The sequence below is a fragment of the Strix uralensis genome, chromosome 4 (genome assembly GCF_047716275.1).
Source record: "Strix uralensis isolate ZFMK-TIS-50842 chromosome 4, bStrUra1, whole genome shotgun sequence".
NCBI classification, from domain to species: domain Eukaryota; kingdom Metazoa; phylum Chordata; class Aves; order Strigiformes; family Strigidae; genus Strix; species Strix uralensis.
The window spans coordinates 20,406,934-20,432,991 of record NC_133975.1 but is presented as its reverse complement, the minus strand read 5'-3'; the positions used below and the strand labels follow the sequence as shown (position 1 = coordinate 20,432,991).

Here is a 26,058-nt window from a genome sequence, read left to right as displayed (position 1 = left end):
GGGTGAGGCAAATAACAGACTGATGGTGAGATCAAAACATTTTGAAAAATGTACCGTTTCCTCTGAAGTTGTATATTTGCAATTGGTCTTTGCATTTAGATGGCTTTAGAGAACCTTGTTATTCATTTCTGATGGTTTCACATAGCAGCATTTACAAAAAAATACTTTTCTACTGTCCTCTTGGAGCTGCCATCCTATCCTAGCAGTCAGTCATCTAGCTTCAATTTTCTTATCTTTTGGATGAAGTACAACGGCGTATGCCATCTTTACCATCTGGCAAACTTCTAAAAATGAGTTATATTCCAGGTCTTGGTTTTTTTCTTCAACGCCCTTAACAGCCTGGACTCAGCTCTGGGATGAAGACCATGAATAACAAAACCAGTGCCAGTTATTTCTCTGGTGTAACTGAACTTTCTGAAATAAGGGTAAAACTTGCCTGTGCAGTAGCCATAAGTACAAGATGGTATAACAGATTTCAACAGTAATTAATAATCATCTAGAATCTCACTGTTTTAATTTCAAGGACCATTTCTTTGAGTGTTTCTTCTCTCACCATAGACAACAAAGACTCCAACACAATACTTCTGCCTCTTTGAGGAGAGGAAGGACGAGCAGAGGTTAGTCACCTAGTTCAGCACACTGTTTGAAAGTATTCAGATATTACAGTGATACAATCAATCATGAGAAGTATATTGGACATAACAGAACTTTAGAAAGTTGGCTCTGATAAATTCCTATAGCACCACCATTCAGTGGATGGAGAGTATCCGTTTTCTGGTTTTTGATCAATGACGTTCAGTTTTCTGAATGCAATTTTCTTTCAGCAGAACCTTGCAGTTTTTGAGTGGTGGTGTGTAACTGAAATTTGGGAGTGGTATTCTGGGATTATTTAGAGAAGCTGTATTTTGGTTGATCTTGATTTGTTATGCCAATATTGGAAAATCCGCACATGTAGCTCTTGTGGCTGAGGCTGATGAACCCAATGTGCAGAAGCTGTCCCGGAAGCTCTGGGTCTCTCGGGTAGCTTGGAACTGGGCTGTCTAGCCATGTGAAGGTGAAAAAAGCTACCTGGATTTTAGCTAGACTACAGTGAGAAGCCGATCAGAAAAAGCAGAACACTGAAATGATGTTTTAAAGGTGACTGTGGCTGATGTGTTCTCATCCACTGGTGGTTTCATTTTCGGTTATGTCTAATCTTACATTTTGGTATTATAGACACGAGTTATCTTGAAAGTTAAATAGAAACCTAAACACTCTGGAATCTCCACTTATTTCTGCTGTAAGTAGGTTTTTGCTCCTCTGGGGCTAATTGCCTTTATAAACATTGTCTAACAATGTTGCTTGACTTTTCCAAGGGTCTGGTACTTAAACTGTTGATCTCCTCAAATATTAAAAGGATGTAATACCTAGCTCCAGAGGTGTTCATAAAGCAAAATTAAATCATTTGATGGAAGGTGCTAAGCAAGCTCTAAAGTATTAGCCTAATAGAAAACCTATCAGTGGACTTTTAAAGCCTTTCCTCTTCAATTTTTATGGACTCTCTTAATTGACTTTAAAAGGCTTTTATGCACTTATGAATAGGCTAAGTAGAAATAGTCTTTTTTTTTTTTCACCTGCAAATACAATACGGGGACAGCTTCTAACTTTATTTTAGAATATCCAATATTATAGGCTTTTGCCCTGTGAGAAGGGATTTTCAGCTAATGAAGTCTAGTTCTAGGAGTAAAAAAAGTTACATGTGTCTGCTAATGCTGAAAACTTGGGAAAAAAAGTGTCAATGGTGAATTAAAGAATAGTACTCATAAAACATTTTGAGGTAGTTACGATCGCAAGCTTTACAAATAGTGGGGACCACGGCACTCAGTATAGATGCTACACTGATGATTGGAGGGACACTACACTGCCTAAACCAAAGGTACAGCCCATGGAGTATCACTTTGTGTTATAGAATCTTTACTTTAGAGGCTACAGCTGAGTTGAATCTTGATCCCCTTGGGACTCGTTCTGATACAAATCTGTCTGCTTACATGGAACATATAAGTTGAAGATCAATGTCTTTTCTATCTCAAATTATCCACATGTGTCTGAGACCAAAGACCTCTAGAAGCCTTACTTTCCAGGGTCTTTCTCAAGAGATCACGCTGCATAAAGAAAAGGTGTGTTTGCGATGCTCTGGCTTTTGCCTGCAACAATGGGGTACGTTTACTCTTTGAGAGGTTTCTCCCAAAACTTGGCACTTGGCAACACCAGATCTATTATTGGCTCAAACAGCAGTCCCTGGCCTTAGTCTTGTCTCTGTGTACCCGCCTCAGGGAAGGAGGATGTGCTTGTCTGTGAGCAGATGGGACCAGCCTCAATTTGAAAGCCTCACCCTGATTCACCTTATTCCCATACCAGACAGGCTTTGCAGGTAAAAAAAACCTCAACACCCCCCTCAAAGAAAACAGTTTCTAGACTCTGAAAGTCTTTAAGCTGAAAACATGGAAGCAAAGAGCAAACCAAATTATATTCTAGCCCGTATTTAACAAGATGTCTTTCTAGCTGCTTAGCAATCCTTTACCTAGTACTCTGGCACATCCTAACTGCACAGTATTATGCTGTGTGCATCTCTGAAAAGATTTGAGTAATTTTGTCTGTTCCACCTGCACCAGGCCTCTTTCTTTCAGCACAGACGGAGTATTAATGGTTATTCTGAGGTTACTTTTTTTGTTCAAACATTTCCTGGATTTTGCTGTTTCCTCCACCCCCTCACCAATCCATTTGTTCCAAGTTCCTTGCAAAAGTTTATTTTATCTCCACTTCTTCCTGCCCACAGGACTGAACACACTTTAGCATCTTTTCTATGGAGCTGTTAGCACCCTGGTATGTGATATTAGACAATGGTTATTTGTGGATTTTATTATGTTTGGTTACACACTTCTAGTAATAGAAGTAATATACAAAGTTTTTTTGCTCCATCACCAACGTCACAGTAACAGTGATGTCAGTGTGCTAAATCATGCGATAGACAAATAGATTATTAGCCATTTCGGTAATGGCTGATTGACTGAAAACATCTACAAATGGTCTGGAGGAACAATATATAATGTTGTAAGTTTTCAGATCTTGTTTTGCTGCCAGCAGAAGTGTGCTCTGCAGAGGCCTTGAATAGGTTCTCCGTAGTTCACAGCTATAAGAAAAGACTACAGCTGGATCTCCATTAGTAACTGATCACTGTGCAATTAAGCTTAACTTCCTACCAGTGATGGTCCCCCAGGGGCAACTCTCTGAACTTCAGATGAAGAGATTTTGAGCTAGAGCAAATGGTTAACAGCAGGGTGAGGAACAATGTTTGAAGGAAAAAGATAAGAAAAACCCCAAACATTTAAGAACCCATAATCTGTTTTGAGACTTTAGAAGAACAATGCATTGGAGGGGCAGATAGTGTGTCTGTCACTAGAGGAGAGAAACTAGGGTAAATGCCACCTACTAAAGTGTATACTTACATCAGGTAGTAGGGGACAAAAAAAAAAAAAGGAAAAGAAAAAAAATTTAAGGGGGAGAGAAAGGAGAAGAGTCCAAACTGTAGGATTTTCAGTTCAAAATGCAAGAACTTTGGCTCAAACCATAGAATTTTATAGTGCAAACTTTATACCTGAACAGAATAAATAGCTCAGAGGTCAGGCTATGCTGGAGTCAGGATGGGAATGGACTAAGTAAGGCTTAATTTGAAGATGAAACACGCAACGTCACGTTGCTTAAAATTTTAGAGATGCTTTGAACACTGACCCCTCAGAGAGGAGGGAAGAAAATAATTCAAGAAGGATGGTGAAGTAGAAAGGAATTTTATGCCTTAATTGTTGCTGTCTGAAAAGTCGAAATGAATTCTTAAACCACATGAAGTTTTGTGGGCTGATGATGAGCAGAAAATACTGAAGCAATTTGAGAAACAAATAACTGTGGACTTAGCGAACACCTCATTTCTGACGCAGTTTTCATATTCTGTAGCTGGGAACCTTCCTGCTGTATTTTTACCTGATTTAAGGCACGATGAAAGGCACTTTGACCTCGTATGGAACAGAGCTGCCTATCACAAACATGCCTCTGGGTGCTGAATTCCAGTGTTCTTGGGTAGCCTTCGTTCATTCAAAGTCAACTCACATCAAAAAGCCAAGTTTCTACTAACACTCAGGTGTGTTTCATGGTATTCCATGCTCATGCCACATTTGGAGACTGAAGAAAATAAGATTTCCTCAACAAATAGAATGGTCAAAGGATTCCATGGGTATTACTAAATGGTAGTTTCCTCCATCAAATATCAAGTGAGAGGGAGCGAGGAGCTTCAGTGGGCCTTTGATCAGAGTTGTGGCAGAAAACTGTCTCCAGTCTTTTCCATTGATGGCTATGGGCCGTTACAACTGTGCTGGGTGCTGCTCAGCAAACCACTGGCCTTACTAGTAATGATTTGGAAGCAAGAATAGTATGTTTTTATAATTAAAACCATATAATATTCTTATATGAAAGAGAACAGTTATTCTGAAAAAAATTGCCACCTACATTATTTGTTTTCCATTTATAATTATCTGAGTTTTGTGATATCAATGTTAGCTGATGAGGAAAATGGCCCCTTGTCAGAGGACGGTGTTTGAGGTGCTGGGTACACATGCAGGATGGGAATACTCGAGGAACATGGTCAACGTAATGCAATCTATTTCTGCTAATTGCTTGGCAAACACTTTAAAAATCATTATCTTCAGTGTGACTCCACTCTGTCCGATGAACAATTTGAGGACGGCTTCTGGGCCATCAGTTTTACTTTTCCTTACGACCGGGAGGGTTTCCCGCTGATCTGGGGCGCCTTTGTCACCACGGCTGCGACAGGAGCAGGCGGTTGGATGCACCGGCACGGGCGGGAGGGAAGTCACGTTGCCGGTGACACTTCTCTGAGCACTGACACGCTTAAAAAAAAATCAATAAATTATGCCGCTTTTTTCCCGCTTCTTGAAAACGGGGTGCTGAGGAAAACACCCCACCCCCACCCCCCCCCAAAAAAAAAAAGCGAGGGAAATTGTACCTGACCCGGCGGGGACCCGCTGCGGGCTCTGAGGTGAAGTTTCCCGCTGGCGGGCGGTGGCGGCGCCCCGCCCCGCCCCCTCAGGCGCCCGCCGCGGGGCGGCCCGGCCCGGGCTGCGGCACCAGGGTCGCGCCTGTACCCACACCCCGCTAGCGGGCTCCGGGCCGCCAGCTGCAAACCCAGCGCCAACTTTTCAGGCGCGGCGCGGCGCGGGGCGGGGCGGTGCGAGGCTGGGGAGGCCGGGCCGCGGCCGGGAGGGCGGGCCCGCCCGCGGCGGCGCTGCCCCGGCGCGGCGGGGGAGGACGCGCGTCGCCACTTGCCCGCTCCTTCCCCGCCGCGGTGCGGTCGCAGGTCCTGCAAGCGCCCCCTCGCCTCCTCGCGCGGGCTGCGCTGCCGAGCGGGGACGGGGGCGGGTGGGGATGGAGAGGTCGCCTGGCGCTGGTGATTCAGTGCCGGGGTCTGTAACAGCACAGCCCGTCCCCGGCGGCGGCGGCGGAGTGAGCGCGCGCACGTGACGCCGGCTCCGGCTCCTCGGTGCCTCCACAAACAGACGGGCACAGACACACGCGCACACACACACACACACACACACACACACGCGCGCGCGTTACGCGCTCCGCCATCCAGCCGCGCTCGCTCCCTCGCGCACGCACCGCGCAAGCCGCCGCCAGGGCGAAGCTGCCGCCACACTCCGCGGCGGCGGCACCGGCAACGGCGGCAGCACCGGCAGCGGCGATCGCGCAAGAGGCAAGAGTTTGCGAAGGCTGCTGTGTGCCTTCCCGAAGAGATTTTGCGCCCAGAGGATGGCTGGCTGCGGGCTGTCAGAAGACGCGTGCTTCTCCTCCTTCTTTTACAACTACACCTCCTCCTGGGAGACCTCCTACAACCAGGTAAGAGGTGGCCGGTGCTGCGAGGCGCGCTCGCCGTCGCTGCGCCCGCCGGGCTCCTCGGGGGAGGCGAAGGTGGTGCCCGTGTGTGCAGGAAGGGTCTGGAAGTGTTTCTGTTCAGCGTGTGTGTGGGGGAACCAGCCGAGGAACGAAACGGGAGAAGAGAGGTTTTTCTCCGTGTGCCTTTCGGCCCCCTTCCCTCTGCCTCCGCCCCTCCCGTGAGGAAGAGGAGCGGGCGCCGTAGCGCGCGGAGGGCTGCGGGCTACCCGGGAGCAACTCGGAGCACAAGAGGCAACTCGAGCGAAGCGTCCCCGAGCCTCCCCCTCGGCTGCGCTCGCCGCTGTCCTCCGCGCACCGAGGGTCCCCGCTGCGGGCAGCCAGACGAGTTTGCCGGGGCGGGGGGAGCAGGCGTGCTTGCGAGAGGCTTGATGCGAGAGGGACACCCCCCGCAGCCGTTCCCCTCTCCCTCAGCAATGGCTGCATATGCATTCGGCCTCCGAATTTCGCATCCCGCCTAGGTGGAAATAGTTCGTCTTACCCGTCCCTCCTTCTGCTCCAGCCCCCCACCCCCCCTCCACGCACTTAACTTTGATGACTGTGCAATGCGGAGCGCGCAGCCGGAGAGCGCCGGCTCCTCCGGCCGGGTCGGGCTCTCCCGCCCGCGGGCCGCGGCGGGGTGGTGAGGGCGAGCGGGGAGAAACCAGAAATCGCGCCTCAGAGGTAGAGAGCTATTCTGGGAGCCTCCGAAACGTCTTTAATTAAATAACTGTTGTAGTCTGCTGCCCCCGCTGCTTGTCTGGTGAAAGTCTACAGGCAACTGTCATTTATAAAACTATATCGGGGGGTGCGTGTGCGTGCCTGGGGAAGGGGGTTTCTGGGGCTGGCGCGGCAGGAAAAGTTGAGCGGCGGGTGGGAGCGGGCTGTGGGGCGGGGGAAAGGCACCCCCGAGCTGTGGAGGCGGCGGGGCCCGCGCGGGGGCGGGAGAGCCGCCCGCGGCCCCCGAGGCGGTGAGGGGCTCCGAGGCGGGCAAGGCGGGGGGGGGGTGTCTCCTCCCCGCTCCCTCCTTGCGCGGACAGAGCCCGCTCCGCTCGTGGAACAGCGCGCAGCCCTCAGCCCCGGTTTCCAGGGAACTGAAATACCCCACCTAGCAGTTGCCAGTTCCAGGTTACACCTCACAGCGAGGGATCGAGAAACCGCGCGCTCCGCCCTGCCTCCAGGAGTTAATAACACGGAGCGGTGGGGAGCGGGGCCCCTCCTCCGGCAGCGGGCCGCCGGCGGAGTGCGGGCGCCGGGCCGTCGCGGTGGGGCCCTGGCGCCCTGACAGCCGGCCCGGCCCGGCCTTTGAAGCAGCCGAATAAATTCTGATGGGTGGTGTCCCGGGTGCCAGCGGACACTGGCCGGGCCCGTCTCGGAAGGCACCTCGTGCTGGGCCAAGCTGCCTGCCGCGCTCGCTGCCCCAGGCGCGGGCAGAGCCTTCCCCGCGGGGAGCCGCTCGGGCTGCCTTGCGCTGAGGAGAGCGGGGGCTCGCGTGGGGAACGGGCACAGGCGGGCGCGTATCGAACCCGGAGCCGCCGCGGAACCGCCGGCTCCCGAGTGCGGCGGGGACCCTCTGGCTCGATGAAGCCCTCAGGTGTCGCCGGCGGCCCCGCGCCTGGCGGGGCGGGAGGGCGGCAGGTGCGCGGGGGGGGGGGGGCAGCGGGCAGCGGCCACTGGCGGGTCCGTAACGGCCACCGGCGGCTGGCAGGGCCGGGCCGGGCCGGGCCGGGCGCGGCGCCGCCTGAGAGCCGTCCCCCGGGGCGGGGGCGCGGGGGGGGCTGCCCGACCTCGCGGTCCTGCTCCCCGGCTGCCCGCCGCCGGCTGCGGCGTGAGGTTGCTCTGTGCTTGCCGCCAGCCAGCGGGGGCTCGGGGCGGCCGGTGCCGCTGGGCCCCTGCGGGCGTGTGTTCCTCCGCAGATACCGGGTGCGCACAGCGGTGCCCGTGTGCTCGTACGAGCAGAGAACGTCCGTTATTATCCTGCTAAATACTAGTCCACTCAAGGAACTGAGGTTTAAGGAGGGCTTATGCCTGGTATAAAAGGCAGGCAGTCAAACGAAGACTCCTTTGAAAGCATCAGAGGAGGAAGATGGTTAGGAACGCTGACAATAAAATCAGGTTTAAACCAGTTCCTTTATCTAAAGTTAGTTTCATTCTGTAGCGAAACAGTTCCGTGAAAGAATGGCATTGTGAAATGATGGGTTCCCTTACATTTCTTTTCAGGAGAGCAAACCCGTCTCACAATGGAAGCAGGAAGAATTACTGACAAATCCAGAGTTGATCTATTCTAAATACCAGTGTTGAACTGTATCTAAGGGAAAACGGGGGAGATAATTCAGGATGCAGAAGGTCTATTTATAGAAGGACTATATAAACTGTAGGATATATACACAAAGTTGAATTAAATATGCATGATTAGGGAAGGAGTTTAGAAGGAGAAGGTGTAATCATTATATAGCATTACAACAGGGACAGATGAGCTTGCAAGACTTTCCAGGCTGAAGATGAGAAGAATTTTTAAGATACATATTCTTTCTGGTGCTCAAGGCTCCTTTCTATTTTCATCTTTTGCGCATTACGTTAGCATTTACATCAGTCAAATTCACCAGCTGAGGATTAGCAGTAGATGTTAGTCTGAATATGAAATCAAAATGAATATGGGATTTTGCTGCAAATAGATTTTTCTTACAAGTTTTAACACTTAAAAAGGCAGAGTTGGCTTAAATTTGACAGTCAGCCATATTCGTGTTTGTTTGTTTTTACCTGAATCGCATCCAAAAAAAAAAAAAGCTTGCAAACCATTTCTTCTTGCTAAATATAGCAACCTAGCTGAAATAGAATTTGTTTTCTATACTCTGTTTAAAACAAAACAGCAAACAGAAAAACTTTAAAAAAAAGTGCTGAGATGAGAAGATGGGTTGACTACTGGAAAAATAGTTTTTTATTCCTAGATCAATATGATGCACTCTCGACATCTAGTACGAGGTAAAAGGATCCCTTGTATAATATCAATAGCGGTTCAGCCATAGCTTACTAAAAGAATCCTTTCCTGGCATCTCAAGACTTGAACGAGAGTATAAGTAATCAGAATAAGACTTAATAATGGAACCAGTCAGGTTAAAGAGAACAGTGATTTCTTCCAGAAGCATAATGTACTATCTGACAGTTTTGAAGGCAGAGCTAGGACATTCGCTCTATAATTCAGGAAGGTTGAGAGATGCGTTTCAACTTTTATATTTTTGGTGCATTATTGCAGTTCATTATTAAGCATAAGATTATATGCGTGATTTGTTGGTAATACTCTTGGAAGGAACTTTTTCCATTGCATATTAAATTCCAAAGTACATCACAGAAAGGCTTGCATTGGAAAAATTATGTCTAGAAATTTTATGAAGTCTGTTTTGAATCCATTTCTGAGACAGTCTTCCAGAAAATAAGGCTCTGTAATAGTTACAGATAAGACTTTGCATTACTAAGGAGAACTCCAAAAAGATTGACTATTCTCCTGAACTTTGCTGTCTTTTTTTACAGTTATTTTAGTCCAGGGACTTAACTATTATGCTAAATTCTAGAGTAGACAAACTTGTAGACTTAAATCCTGAGAACTATGAATTGCGGTTGCATAAACTTACCTGCGTTGTCTTGCCAATGTGTGTAAACCTGAGGTGAAGGGATATCCAGCAGATTTCCTGTTGATTCATTCTGTGATCTGCATTTTTAGACCGTCAATAAACATTCTACTTCTAGGTCTTTATTTTGTGAATATATGTTTGCTGGAAACTTCCTGAGTGTATCGTCTGGCTTACTGAAATTCTCTTTACATCTGTTTCTTAATTAGTAGTCATGAGGAGAGAACAGCTATTTCTAAGTACTGCAAAGGGGGTATTCAGCCTTGCAAGAGCAGTAATATTCTTGGGCATAACCTGTCCATGCTGAACTGGCAGCATTATTTGTATTAATTATTTTTCACTCTCCAGTCCAGAACTGGATACGTTGTTGTGTTACTAATCTATATGGTTGGGAAGTGCTTGAAAATAATTTGAAATGTAGTTCATGAATGAAATCCTATGACTAAGGCATAAATCTGGATACTTATTTTAATTTGACCTCAAGAAAATCCCTGCTGTATAGAAGTAGAATGAGAGTATGCTGCCTGATTACTGCCATTATTTCAGAGATTTTTTCCCTGCAACACTCAGCTGAGGGCTTGTTACCTGGCACCATCTCTTTCTGCTGTGCTTTCAAACATGGCAGTACTTTATACAACATACTTTCACAGAACGTGTTCTGTGGATAGAAGTAAGTCAGGGAAAGATTAAGCTAAAAGCCAACTTTGTGGCTTGGCTCTTTGTCTTTACGTATGCAGGGACAAATGTACCCCAGTGCAGTCAGAGCTTTCTGCCAGTATTTTTGGGGTGCTGGACTGAATGTAGTATATTGCTTTTATGCATTTCTTTTTTTTAACTAGAGTAAGTCCAGTGGCCATTTCTATTTTGGATCATAGCCAGTGAGACTTTCTGACTGACTTTTATTTCCATGGTTGCTGGATATTTTTTTTTTTTAAATTTGCATAGCAGAACTCAAGAGTCCATGCAGGTTTGGAAATATACTAGATAAGTTCATGTTAATGCACTGCACATATGTATAGCACATACTAAGTATGTATGTGTATGAGAATGTTGAATGGAGATACTGATTCAATCTGCACAAGATTGGGCAGTGCACTTTATGATTTTTGTAGGCCTTTCTCTTTAATAGAAAAAGACTCAGTTGATAGTTGTAGGTTATCTGGATGTGAAAACCAATGGAATAGAACCATGCAACTTTGGTTATGTTTTAGCAAAGCCTGTAGCATCTCTGCAAATTAAAAGGACACTATCAAGACTAAAATAGTTTTAAAAAAGCAGCAGTCCTGGTTTAGTTAACAGAAAAGTCTTGGTAATTAAAAAAAAAAAAAGTTAATCCTGCATTTGAAATTTTCCTGACTTCTGTATCCAAGGGGTGTTGTATGCTGGTGCGCAAAGCCAGGAAAATGGAACACAGTAAAAATGAAAGTGAAACCGAAGAGGCCTATTTTCTTGACATCCCAGCAAAAGGTAAACAATAGCATAATGAGGAGGATGCAGTTTAATAAAATAGGTAATAGAATTTTAAAAAATGTTGTTAATTGTGATTTTCTTTCAGAGATTAGTGCCTTAAGTGGTCATTCAACACAGTGACTTTGAAAAGTGTATTCTGATGGCAGTCTCATCTGGCAAAAAAAAGCACAGTGTGAACTGGGTACAAACCATTTCCACATGCCCCAGGGCAAAACAGCTGAGTAGTGGTACAGTAGAGCACAATAGCGTGAGTTTTAAAGCACATGCAGAAAATGGGCAAGATGTTATTTTCGTATCTTAGTTCAGAAGAAAAGCTCATGTGCAAATTCTAAGTTACAGTTATGGCTGTGATGAACTAATGCATTTTAGTGCTTTATACATAAGATGGGATTTTCAAAAATACAGTTGTGTTCAGGAAAAAATGTCAGTAGTTCTAGCATTGTGCTCTGTAGGAGAGGGCAGGGAGTTCTTAGCTGGTCAAATGTTCATGTGGTCTAAGCAGAAATGTAAAAGTGCAGGGTTTGCATTGGAATGAGAATGGGGTCACCCACCCTTTGTACTCATCATCAGGGAAGCAGAACCTTCTTCCAGAGAGACCATAGGAAATCAATGAGTACACTTTGCTAGTGTAGAGATAAATGTGTACTGCAGAAGGGTATTAAATATAAAAGGGCAGCAGTAAAATGATTTACTACATGAAGCAGTGGAACTTTCTTTTGGTCACCTAAAAGGCAATTTTTAATTTTTGATAACATAATTGTATTTTTTTAGTACTAATAACTGAAAAAAGATGGCAAATTAGCTGTTTTACAAGGGCTTGAGGTAAATAATGTAAGCTAGGAGAGGCTTGTTTACCAATGGCAGCTTATTTACAAATAGGTATATGTTTTTTAACATATTTTCTGGCATTTATCATTTAGATTATAATCATCTGGTCTGACTTACCAAAATTTAATGGGTTTTTTAATGTTTTTTCCGGAGGCAGCGTGGATGCTTGCGATCCAGTTTGTCTCGCCATGACCAGAAGGTATCACTGAGGGATACCAGCACAACGGATGCACATAGGAGAGAACCTGACGTACATTTAGGTGTAGAGGCTTAATGAAATGTGGAAGAGCAGGTGCACAGTCCTAATGTGTTGGTGTTTTTTTTATTTCCTCTGATGTGTCTGTTTGCTGTGTGAGCAAATCTCCTTGTACATTTACAACCTATAGAACTGTAAAATTGCTAAAAAGGATGGAAACCCAATAATTCTGCAGTATTTTCTTAGACTCTGTGTTCTCTACAACTGGCAATTGAGATTTCGCTTCTGCGAAGTAGCCCGGTGTTACTGTCTCTATTCTAAAGGTAAAATTAACGTGAAGAGAGATTAATAGCAGAGTGACCCTTGCTCTGAATATGGCACTTGTGACGCTGTGGTCCTAATTTTGCGAGGAGATATTGAGCACTCTTGGTTCCATATGAACTCGCTGGGACCTGAAATGACGAGAGGTGTGTCTACACTAGCACTTTCCTTGGGAGCAGGGGTGTGCTGCATTCATCCCAACTCTGCTGTGCTTTGGTTAGTGTTGTAATTTGGGTTTGTTGCAAATGAACAGAATTCCTGTTGGATAGATCTGAACTGTATTCCAGGAGTACTCTTAGTGCATTTGAGCTGTGAATTGACATTCAGTTAATGAGATGAGACCAGAGCTAGAATGAAGTCAAATAATCAAACAAACCACGCCCTGAAGTGCGTGGTACGAAGCATGTAGTGTAGATGTCAGATCCTCAGCACCAGCTGAGTCTGGCTCTTCCAGTCTTGCAGTTCTGTATTACTTGCTCATGTAGACAGCCTCTACACATAGTTGGGTTTACCTGGCAGAGAGCGCATGAAAGCTCGTATTTGGGAAGCTGGTTGGAGAGTTGTGGGTAGAACGGTCACCTGACATGCATCCTTGTGTGGCAATCATAAACCCATTATCCTTTCCCTCAAAAAGGGATGGTTTGTGTTGGCATGAAGAGAAAAGGTTCGTTTGATCACTTCTAGTATAACACATGAGCGAGTAAGAGGCACTGGTACTTTGGCTCACAAAAGCCCTCCACATTTTTAACCCATTTTATTATTTGCAAGAGCAATTTAGTTCCTAATGTTAACAATGAGTGATTATGATTCTGTACTTCCGTTTACAGCATAAATTAGCATTTTGTTTTCCATTACAGCTTTTGAATGAGGAATTATAATGTATAATTTGCTGCAAATAGATGTTATCATCTCTTTGGATGTGAACAACCACATAAACTTGAGCAAATGATAAAAATGGAATCAATTACTTCTCAAATGGAAGTAGTTTACAAACCTTCATATACAAAATGGCAATAGTAGCTGGTTATTGTAACAAATAATTAGTTTTTTTTTTAAAACAGCATTTATTGAATTCCATTGACAATTTAGTAATTGTTTATAGAATATTTAACCATCCCCCTTACAAAATACATGCCACATAATACATGCATTTTTTAAACTGCAGATTGTAGTCCTTGTGTGAAGCTTTGCTCATGTATATTCACCTGTACAAATGTTCCAGAAGGGGAGCGCTGAGCCACAAATCACGCTGATGATGATGATGATTAGAGAGCTTCACCGTATTCTGGAATTAGTAGATCAAGATTGAAATTGTAGAGGAGAGGGGAATGAAGAGTATGTGCTGTAGACTGTATCCAAAGCCTGCTTGAAGGTGATGTGAATTTTTCTGCCACTTTTGAACTTACGATCTAGGTCCTGGTTATTTAAAGAGGAGGAAGAGATGTTATTATAGTTGCTTGAATGAGTGAATGCTGTAAGTCTCTGCTGGAGGGGAAGGTAATATCTTGTACTTTAATGAGTTTACTAGTTTGAATTTCACGAAACAAGTTTTCACTGTCAGTTGCTATGATATGTTTTTGTGTTATACAGAGTTATTCATGCTTGGAAAAATACCAGTCCACAGCCAAAATGAATGTGAGAAACAGTCCAGAATCCCACTCATTCTATTCCTCTTGCAGAGACTTGCTTCATACCACTAAAGGATGTAGTCTAAGCATCATTTCCAACCCCTTCCTTTCAAGGAGGCTGTCTAAATTCTGATGATCTTCTACATACCGGTTTGCATGTATGTTTATTTCTGATCCCCTAAAGCTCTGACCGTAAAGCCACCACCTACATCACCTCCTGTAAACCTGAATTCACCAGCCTTTTTCTCACAGTCTTCCCTGGTAACCCCATTGCATCCATCCATTCTGTATGCAATATAAGCCCTGGTTGAACATACTGTCTTGATTGCCCCCACCTTCTGTCTTACTCTTATTTAAAAATATAAATCAAAGTCCATACTTTGCATCATTTAGTGCTTTAGATTTTAGACTTCTTGTCCTTTTAAAGCCTTTGCATAATTTGGCTTTTCCCTATTTACTGTTACTGCCACATCTTTCTGTTTACGACTGATGCTAAATTTGATGCTTGCTGGGTTGCTTCTCCTAACCAGCACTTTTTTGCTATCCCCACACTTTCCTCTTTTATTAGTGAAATCTTGAGCCTGTTGAGGAAGATTGTGTAAGCTTTCTTCTACCCGGTCTCTTGAAAGCCATTGTTGCCTAATTATTAGAAATGGATAAACTTATTTTGTGCTTGGAAAACTATGGAACAAGCTGACCACAAAAATCCAGTCATCAACCAGACTGCTGCATTTCACTGTATTTGTCTGTTGCTTGTTTCTTTAGGTTGCCATACTTTGATCAGTCTGTAGATCAGATAAACAATCGCTTTTTATTCTTCTAATAATTAAAAAAAGACTAATGATGTCTTTTCTCATTTGCTCCACTCTAAAAAACATTACAAATGATGTAATTAAGGGGGGAAAAAAAAGAATGATAAAATGGGAATAGCATAACTTGCAATTCAGGGTGCTGCATTCAGCCTTACAGCCTTTTGAGATCGTGGAACTTTCTTGTATTTTATTTTGAGGCACCCGTTGGTTGTGAAAATTTACTTGTTTTCTCATTTTGTGTAAAAGTCTGTTTGTTTAGCTTTTTTTTTTTTTAAACATTCTGAACAAACTGTCTTGGACTGGGGCAGGAGGTGAATGTTGCAACACAAATCTAAGTCACTTGTCTCCCTCATCTGAACGGCATGTGAAAACTGTATTTGCAGCGAGGCTTTTTGAAACTTAGAATGGGTGTCTGTTGTACCAAAGATTCCTGAAGGGCTCTTGGAACTTGGTTTTAGAAATGTGTGCATGGCTTCATAAAACGTATCCACAGTCGTCATGGGGACCCTGAACTGAGCAATTCACAATGTCAGAGGTGTATTTGGATTGTAAAAACTTACTCCAACAAGGTAACTCACTTCAACCATTTAATTTTTTTTTCTCTTGAGTCCAACAGCACACTGTGACTTGATGTATCTGATAAACTTTGACATTTTATTCACGAAGCTTCTTACTATATCTGTCTGCTACCTCTATATGTTATAATTTGCTTAGGCCTTGATCCAGCAGACCACTTAATCGCTCAACTGTAAACACTTGAAGTCAAGCGAACTGCTTACAGGTTTAAAATGAATGTGTGGTGTGTTGGATTGGGGCCTTAGACAGCTATATCTTAAGGACAGAGAACTTTGCTTCTTTCTTGTTTGTCAAGTACTTGCCATACTTCCAGTACATTAGAAGTATTGAAGGTGATTATGGCAGTGGGAGCAAGAAAGCAGCGAGGAGATCAAGGAAACCTGGTAATGTTTACAGTATTGTTCGCTGGCAGTTCAGTCTCTTCCTATGTTAAATGGGTTTGGAAATAAAAGATGATTCCTCTTCCTCTCCCAAACAAAAAGCCTTGTGATGAATGAATAGGTAGTGCATTAAAATGCAAAATTATGTGCAGTGACAGAAAGCCATGCCTTAAAGATACTTAAGGACAGGAAACTCCTTTTGGATCGGAAGCAAGGTTTAAAAAAAGAAAAGAAAAAAAAAGGCTTAAAACATATAATGGTAAAAAAGAAAGATTGTAAGTGGGACAGGCACACACTTAAATATTTAAGCCATGTGAAACAATGAGTAAATGAACTACTGACCAAATAGATTAGCAAGATAAAAGTAAGGTTGCACTTCTAGCCTTTTTTTATTTTCATCCAAAAGACTGTTAATTGCTGGAGAATTAAAATAATTCATATTCAAGGATAGAAACTGATAACAGTGTGCAGAAGCTTGGATGCTCCAGCTATACAAGAAACGGTGAAAGGAATACTTTTCTCTTTGTGTGATGTCAAAGCCAAAAGAAGGGGGGAAAAAAAAAAGGGAGGGGGTTGTGGCTCTTTGATGTCATTTTCAGAATAAAAATAATGCTGTAAAAGAAATAGCATAATCTTTTTCTATTTATCTAAGTCCTTTTTTTCTAAAGAGTTAGGGCAGCATTGTTAATTGATTTTTCTGACACTTATAATAACAGTTGTATTAAAAATAATTTACGAAGGATTTTTTTTTTTTTTCCAGAAGCTGAGCCCTGCGGAATCTGTTGTAGAAAAGTGGGTAGAGAGTGGATTATTGTACATTACTGTTCTCGCATAAATATAACCTGTTTGATTGGTAAAATGCATGTTGTGCTTTTCCATTGTCCATTTTCAACCAGTGGTGTCTTTCCAATGAGATTTGCTGCTTTAGTACTAATAGCATCAGGATATCTCATGCCCTTTCAGTATAAATAAAGGTTGTCCTAACAGCTGCTCAGAGTGTGCTGGCATAGTAGCTGTCTTTGCTGGAGTGCCAGTTTTTGGCTAGAATATTTTAACACACTGGAGCTTTTCTCTGGTTACCAATGGTTGAATCATTTCCAGCTGTGAAAACAGATGTGTGGCTTTTTTTGAAAGTAAAGTTAATTAGGGGAGGTTTATGAATTGTGGTTGGTTTTGTTTTTTTTTTTTTTTTAAATGTGGGGTTAGAGGATGCCTTTAGAGAAATAGTTTTTTATGAGCATGAAGTTGGACAGATTATTGCACAGTATTATAAGGAAAATTTTGGGCATATCCATGACAAAAAGAGTATGCCTGTTGCCTCATTATCTCCTAAAACCACGTTAAAAATGAAAAGAAGAAATACTATTTAAATTGATAACTAATAAAGCTGAGACAAAACTGGCAAATAAAAGTGACTAGTTTATCGTAGTGCATGTTGTGTATTCATACTGCTACTTGGCCATTTGTAAAGCAGCTCACAGTCTTTTCAAATCTGTATGGGCCAACACTTCACAAAACGTCTCATTAAATTTTTTGTTTTCTTCATCTTTGGCTTTTATCTTTGAAAGGAATTCTCTAGGTGAAAACTCTGGAAAATATTTGCCATGTTTCAAACATTCTTTTCCCTTTTGTGTTTAGCATAGTGATTTGTACCTTTAACACTGATGTCTGTCTATTAAGTCTGCTGGTAGACATAGCACGGTTGTTAGGGAAAAGGTAACTTTTTGCGTGAAGAAACTTAGTTCTGTGATTTCTTTTTTACTCTTTGTTCTTGATTGTTACATAAAATAAAGGTGAAGTATTGAAAAAAAAAAACAACCCAGCAATTTACTTAATTTTTGTTACGCTTGGTGCAAGTGTCATATGAAATGGAAAGCTATTCGTTAGAGCATCCTGAAACAAGGATGTTGTTCCGTGAGCAAATTGTGCGTATGCTGGGGCTAAACAGTGTATTGCACACTAAAACCCCAAATGTACAGAAATGTCTCTAGAATTTCTAATCACTAATCTTTCATGTCTAAACTTTTAAACTCGCTGAGCAGCCTTTAACTTTTCTAAGACTACTACAACTGTAAGCTAGCAATGCAAACAGAAAAAAGATTGTTTACATGTGTATTTTGCATTTTTTTTTTCCATGGGAAAAAACAAGTGTTTGGAAAGATCATGGCGAGACTATTATTAAAACAGATTGTGGAGATCACAAACATATGTGGTATGAAACCACTGAACTTTTTCCAAACTATCCTGTCGACTGTAGGACATAGTTGGTGCTTTGGATGCATTCCCTCTTAGAGTCTTGATGAAAAGCTTTGCATGTTTGCAAAAATATGTTGCCTATCTGGGATTTGCAGAGAGTGAGATGATGTACTCTGTTTTAAAAACATGGGAAGCTGGGCAGTGGTTTTAGGTGTTTTCTGTAAGGGGCGCTACGTAACAGAGTGACTTCTGCTTTTGGATTTGTAGTTGCCCAGGATGAAGAATGGATGTGGCAGTGCTATCTGCAGTGCAAGTTTCTAAGGCCTCACCATGTTAGGTTCCCACTTTTGGATATAATTTTGCCAGATATTAAGTGTATGGACTAGTTTTTGCCCCAGTTTTAGGTCTCAGGCTAGGGTTTTGTGTTTTTTTAATGCAGGTATCAGTAAATGTGATTTTACTGTCTTCAGAAGTGTTATTAGATTAAAAAAGACCTGTGCAAAATTTCATACTATGATGTATAATTAAATCTGGTCACCAGGGAAGGCAGTATAAAGTGTAGATCCATTTTTTTTTTTTTAACAGAAGATTTGTTATTTTTTTTGTGAATTGTTAAGACAAAAAGCAAACAAGAGAATAAAAGGGCTGGCATATTGAGAAATATCTTATAAAAATATTAATTCTTTTGTAGTTTAGAAGATGTAAAGCAAAGTGGCAGCAAAAGTCAGAGCTGTATTTGATTAGAAATCAAAAGGTTATTAATAGTGCTGATTACTTCAGCTTAGTTGTCTGCTCTAGTATTACTCTTATTTGTTTGCAACTCTAATCAAGCTCACTGTAAGCCCTTATCTTTGACCAGCCAGAAGAAATCATAAAAGGAAATAATTGTTTAGTGAGAAAGACTTTGATAACAGCGTGACTCTTGTGTGGGAGACAAGGAGATAACACTGTCTGAATGAAATGATATAACCAAGGTGATAACTAAGGTGATAAATTCTTTAGTTGTCTTGTCCTCAGCAGTAAAATATACAGCAAATTAAAGATGTCTTTTCAAGAATCATCTTAAAGAACTGATGGTATTTGTAATTTGCATGTGTGGAGGAAAGGGAGGAGATTTAGTGTTGAGAATAATAGGATTTTATAAAGCCACAGATCTACTGACAGATTTTGACCAGGCGATTCAGCCATTACTTATTATCCAGTTATCTCTCTATTGAATTGGAAACTGTGGTTAGTGTTTGACTTTTATTTGACCAAAATATTTTCCAAAATTTAAGTATTTATCTGAAGGCAGTCATCAAGTATTTAGTAAAGCTTTTGATACTTACTGTACTGGTTAATCATTCTCATTGTTTGCTTTCTTTAGAAAGCCCTGTTTTTCATTGGAGTCGTTCAGAATTAATTTTCTAGGCAGAGGTTCTCCTTATGACTTGACCCCGTAGGCTGGGAAGCCCTTCAGTATCTTTTTTGTTTCTTCCTCTGAAAAATGCTTTTACTCAAGACACTCCTGTGTCTTCCTTTTGTTAAGCTAATCAGAGTGACCTCTTTAAGACTCTTACTGGAGGATATTTTTTGCAGACTTCAAGTACATTTGCATAACTTTTCTGTTTTCCTTCCAATTTTTTGATTTCCCTTTAGGAAAATCAGATGCCAGAAGCATGAGATGGTATTTCAGTTTTGGTCTCTCCAGTGCTCTCAGTGCTACAGAGAAGAATTCTCTTACCTGGTTCTCTTCATTACATTCAAGGCTCAAATTAATTCTTTTTGCTGCAATATCACAATGAGAATTCACATTGAGTAACTTGTGCACTTCAATACTTGCCGTCTTAACTGAGTTATGATTATCCAGGACATAGTCTACCATTCCGTACTTATGTTACATTTTCTGTTCATTGGTCTGCACCTTAGTATTTTGTTTTATCCAAACATACTTTGTTAAATGAGCCTCTTTTCATCATTATGACTTTTTGCCAGTCTTATTTCTGTCTGCTAACTTTATCATCATTTTATCTGATGAACTGTTGACTAGTGTGAAGCCTGGCACCAATCCTTGCTGAAAACCAGGAGAAACATAACATGTATGCTAATTCCTTGTTGTATTTTGTAGTATCTCTCCTAGCCCCCTTTTAATGCACTTAATATACTCTATTTATATAGCATCTTCTTAATTTTTGAATCTGAAAGTCATGCTGTAATAAATCAGCTGCCTTGCAAAAAGCCTACAGATGCATAATTACTGAACAAGTGGTATCATCAAATATTTGAGTTAAAATTACTCGATATTTTTAGTGATGAGATGCCAGTCCTCTAGTTAAGATGTACATGTATGTAGCAATATGTTACTTAATATACTTTTCCTGGGAGGAGCAGGAACTTTTACATTCATAGTCTGTAAATGAGCATTTTTCAATAACTGTACCTGATCTGTAGAGACTGTACCTGAGTTTTCACATGGTTACACTTGTAGCGCCTGTGCCAAAGAGACAGTGATAAAAGCATCATGTAGGAGCAAGACTTCATGCATGATGTGTAATATTAGTGTGTCTGTGTGCCAGCATGTTGTATGCACTCTGGATAGCTTTAAAATACTTTCATCTTTTTCTAGGTAGTTCTTGAATAACTAGAAATCTGCTCAGAACTGGTCTAGACGGAGGACACCCTCCCACCCTGCCACAAAATAAAGCTTTAGGATATTCTTGGCTCCTTAGTTTAATGCAGAAAGACAAAAAAAATTTCCAACTCCTGATTCAATTTTGCAGAATTCAGTTTGTGTCAGGGCTGAATTTATTACTATATCTGAAAATGAGCTGGATGTGTTACTTCTCTGATATACTATAGTTCGTTCTCTTTACACTCCTTCAGCTAGGACTGCTTCTGAAAGAGGTGGGCCTGGTGGCCCCATCGCCCATCTTGCCTCCTGCATTTAAGCAGGTGCAAGTGTTCCATTTTCAAGTTCAACCACCTCTTGCACGTGGCTCACCTTACAGCTACACAAACATTGGCCATGGCACAAAGGAGACGCAGCACAGGCTCAAGAGCAAGCAAGCAAGGAAAAGGCAAATCCACGTATTTTAGCATCAGTGATGGCCTATAGTGGTTTCAGTCTGGTGTGAGTCTGCAGTCAGATGTGCTGAGGCAGGGTAACTGCCAGTTGTTCACCTTTACTGCCCCAATTGTGTTAGTGTGGCCTTTGTGACAGAAGGCCCTCCATCCAGATTGCAAGCTTAACTGCACATGCAATTGCTCCCTATCCCAGCTCTTTCAAAATGACCTGAATTATATAAACATTGAAAAAATTCTACTCTTATGAATCTTCACAACCACAAGCAAACCTGCCTTTATTTTGAAAGAACCTGGGTACTGATGTGCTGTCATGCTGCGTGATCATCAGGAAGTGATGATGAACAACTAGAGGTCTGTAGGGGTGGTAGCCTGAGTCAGCTGCAGCCTCAAGAGACTATCTGAATTCAGCCTACATTTGCTATGAAAGCACTTAATAGGGAGAGGTACTAAGTAGAGTAAGAGTTAAGTGCCTTTTCTAGGAAAAATTTGAGGCAAAACCAGTGGGAGCTTCTCATTTTCAATAGGTCTGGATTTTTCCTCACTGGAGAGGTATAGGTAAATTAATGCACTTTTCTGTAGATGTGTACTGAGGATGTGATTTTTATTTTTTCCCCCACGCCCCTTCAAGGAGGTAATGAATTTAAGTGTCCAGGTTTTTGAAGGCTCAGCTTCAGACATCTTAAATAGGGCTGACTTTCAGCAGCTAATTGTTTAGCATTTACTGAATTTTGGGGCTTTTTGAGCAACTGAATCTTAAACAAGAAGAATCAATGTCTCTTGACATGCGTGTCTCTAGTGTTTAATGCGTGAAGACAGCTTGCAACCACATCGCAGGGAAAGCTGTGTGGAAACCTTGCTAGGCTGGAGTATGCAGAGAATTACCAGTAGTCACAGAAATTGATTACTGTAACTGATGTCTCTCTCTTTAATAATGTATTCTTATGATGTTTGTTAATCACAGGCAGGACTTTGAAGGCCTGCTGTATAAGTTTTTTAGAGTAAGTCTAGCATGCTCAGTCTTACGTAGTTCCACAGTGCAGAGCTCTGAACTTGTGGCAGGCTCTTGAGCCTTAACGCCCATGTGTTCCCTTAGAAAATAAGATTTGATGATGTGTATTTTGCTTGCAGATGTTTATAAGCTGAAATTGAAGACTGGAACAGGCCTGTCCTGATATGTGTGCCAAACTTACATGAGATAAAACACAGCCTTAAATAATTCCCTGTAAACTGTTAGCGACCACCAAGAGTTTTGATTTGGCAGTGATGACTGCATTTAGAGCCGAGTCCAGGGGATTTAGGGTAACATTTGTCAAAGGCGCGCAGTCTTATTTTCTGAAGACACATGGGTGTGAGAAGCAAGGTGCCTTTTACTAAGACTTTATGTAAGCTCTTCTAAAGTATTTAGTGCTGTGTAGGAATACTTGAGACAGTTTAAAATTAACTAGCTCAGCTAACAAAGTCAACAGGGCTGGGTGGCACTTCAGTCTTCTAGTGGATTAGTTACTACAGGTACGCAAGCATGCAGTGTATCTTCATTTTGTCTGCTATCCAGATGGAAGGCTATGTTGGATATCTGTTCAGCATTGCTCTTCCTATATAGTATATGTGTGCTTTTAAACTGATATAAGTAGCAACTGAACATGAAATGATTTTGAAAATTTTATTAGGAGAAGATTTAAGAAATCTCTCTCAAGACAGACTTAAAAGATGATACCTGAAGTTCAGGTTGAAAAGTTTAGGACTTAAATTACCTGAAGGAAAAAGGGTGTGGTGGGCTTTTTATCTAACTTAAAATCAAAATAAAAGTACACACTGAAATGCCTAATTTTGTGTTAATTTAGATGTATTTGTCAGTCTGAAAACCCTAAATACTGCCAAGCAGTAAAAATTCCATCCACATAACATTTTGCAAAATAAGTTTTACATATGTGCCTTAATTAAATTCTTAATGTAAGAGGTATGACTACTTTTGTAGTGCAAAGTACTGGTTTCAAATGAGCAAAAAATACTTAATACTCTGAAACAGAAGGGATATGCATTGTAAAAGTGTCTAGCTCAAAGTTAATTTAGAGTGTGGCAAAGCATGTTTAAAACTGAGGCATGTATAGCCCGTTGTGTGTCAGGAGAGAGAGTGTAGAAATTTCCATTTTTACAAATTAAACTCTGATGAAAGTTTTAAGCATTGTCCTGCTGTTTATGTATTTAATGTTCTCCCCAGCATCTTCCTGTTAAGGAGTAGCACAATGTGTGGCATTTAGTATGTGTTTAATCTCTTTTCTGTTCTTAAACAGATCTTCTTCAACTGGTAACAGCTTTAAGAATTATGTGAAGTAGAATCGTAGAAATAAAAGCAAATGAGAGAAGACAATGTAATGATGCTTTATACTTATATATCAGTTTTCTGTCATTTGGAAACTCAAGGGCTATTGCTTCTGTTTGCCAAATGTTAGGCTGATTGCTTTCAAGGTGAAGCTGTACTATGCTGCTTTGAACTGATACTGCATGATTAAGGTAGTAAGTAAGTGCCACTTAATTGGAACAGGCCTGATCAGAAGACATTCCAGGTAACTGATTTAAGCCAAACAATACTTAATTGCAACGACTGTTGCTTAATGGGGATGGTAATTATGTGCATTGGGGATACCTTAAAATGATTCATTGGTGGTTGGGTCTTTTGTGTCTCCCTCACTGTTGGCTCTCTTTCCTGTTATTCTAAACAGCTTTCAGTGTCTTCATAAATAGCCGTGATTCATTGAGAAAGCAGATAAACCATTGCTGATGGTTGGCTTTTAATAATTCTGTACCAGAGCTTTAAAATCAGCTTGCTTAAAATCATGATGCCTCTAATGATTTTTTGAGGACCTTTTTATTTGCTTGCAGGACTTTGAACTGTGGGGTTTGCTTTTTCACTTTTCTATGCAATCAGGAATGTTAGAAATTGAAATAGGAAAAGGCAATTCACATAGCTTCTTGGCTTCTGGATCAGGGCAGGCTCTAACATCGTGAGACTTACTAGATCGTAGAAGTTGATATGTTCTCTGCCCTTGGCAAATCATTGACTTGGTTAGTTCTGTCATATTTTCTTCATCAGGATTGCCTGTTTTCTTCTGCATGAACCCACCTGATCTGTTAAAAATACACTTTACAGCTGAGGAACCCCCCTTTGTAGTTAAAACTGGCCAAAGATAAAAGTGAGTCCTCCCACTTTTTCTCAAACTTTGGCCTGCAAATGCATGTTTGCACCTTCATAATTTAGCCTTGCTCTGCCTACCTTCTCTACTGCTTTAGCATATCATCAGTATGCGATGCTGATGTTTTCAGATTCAGTTGCTCTATGTCTGTCCACTTTTTCCATACACTTTTTCACACTTCTACACTGTATCTTGTGGGGCAGACCCCCTTATAAATAGGTGTATATATGGAGTATTGTGGATGCAGTGTTTTCTGAGTTAACCCGGCAGACAAGTGTTTGGTCTTGATGCTAATGTTACAATTCATTTTTAATTCCAGAAATCTCATGCTTCCATACTTTCCAGTTTTCTATCTTGTTTACAGAGTGAACAAGTTGGATTAACATATGTAAATGCATTTTGGTTTAAAAGACTTAGAATCTTTCCGCTTATTTCTAGACTAGCTAGTGCTTTTATGTTCTTTTTTTCTCTCTCTCTTACTACATCTAGCATTTGACATGTGTGTAGATTTTGACAATGGCTCCTGCAAGAAGTGATTTTCAATGACAGGAACATATTTAAGACATTTTCATTATTTAAAAACCAGACGTGTTTCTCTGTCAGCAAATCCACTGCAAATACAAAAGCAGGACAGTATTTTTATCATGAACCTCAGAGCCAGACTATATTACCTTTTTTAGAAATGAAAGTACACTCCAGGATTTGTTGGATTACATTTCCTCCTGTTCCTCCATTTCTCATTATCTCTTCTCCTTAGGAATATTTAAGTAGGAAACTTAGAATGACGCATACAAAAGGTGGCACAGGAGATTTTGTTGGCAAAACCAGAACTTCACATCTTCAGAGTGCCAAAGTTTCTTGTTGACTCCCATCTGCAAGCAGTCTACATATTGCAACATATGTCTTTAAATTGGTTGAGAATATTTAACCCCATTTACTTTCTGTAAAAAAATAGAAATATGAAGCATTGTTTTTATCTGCATTTTCCATATAGATGTTTATAGGGAAGTTGAAAGCTCTCAGGTATTGTCTAGACTACTTAATTCATTAGCCAGTGCTTCACAGAAAGGATAGTTAATAACTGTGGGTTTTGGTTTGTTTGGTGTTTTTGGGTTTTTTTGGTTTTTTTCACCTTTAAAATGGTGGACAGCATTTTCAAAACGTCTCTCAGTTTTGGTGTCTTTATTATGCTTCCACCCCACCTTGAGATTCACTAAAGGGCCTGATTTGCAGTGGGTAGAGATGTGGTACTTTCAGAAAGTATAGGCGTCGTTAAAGTGTCTGAAAGTTGGTTCTGTTTACCTGTAGAAATTAAAAATGAAACCAAAATTATTTAAAATACACTTGCAAGGCCACTTAGCTCAGTAGATTTGATGTCTTTAAAGCATATTAGTGAGATCTAGACCCTTGTTTTGCTAGGCATTGTACTTACTAGTGTAATCTCTTTTAAGTCAAGGACTTATGTTAAAAAACCACAAACAAGTAAATTAATAAATCAGAAAATCATAATTCTAACACTGCCCATGTTCTAGCCAATTATTCTAGTTCTCTGATGTATAAAGAAATACACATTTTTATCACAGCATGACTTACACTTCAGTGCGACATAAATGCAATTCTTTCATCAGTAATTTCCTCATATATATACAAATCTTGAAGTAAAAACAATCATAAAACATAGCTGAGTTAAATCTGTTGACCAGTCTATAGAACATACATGCTTTTTTGTGAGTAGATGGTTTTATAGTTTTTCCATTAAATGCTGTACTAAATATTGGTTTTAAGGACAGCAGTA

The 26,058-nt window shown here is 41.5% G+C and overlaps 1 protein-coding gene across 1 annotated transcript in view; it reads left to right on the top strand.

The window, feature by feature from the left end:
- Window positions 1-5,398: 5,398 nt before the first annotated feature.
- Window positions 5,399-26,058, top strand: part of PPARGC1A (PPARG coactivator 1 alpha) — a 374,168-nt gene continuing 353,508 nt past the window's right edge. The window contains exon 1 of the mRNA XM_074865908.1: window positions 5,399-5,943. Coding sequence (XP_074722009.1) covers window positions 5,857-5,943 — 87 coding nt within the window. The 5' untranslated portion in view covers window positions 5,399-5,856. The remainder of the gene's footprint in view (window positions 5,944-26,058) is intronic.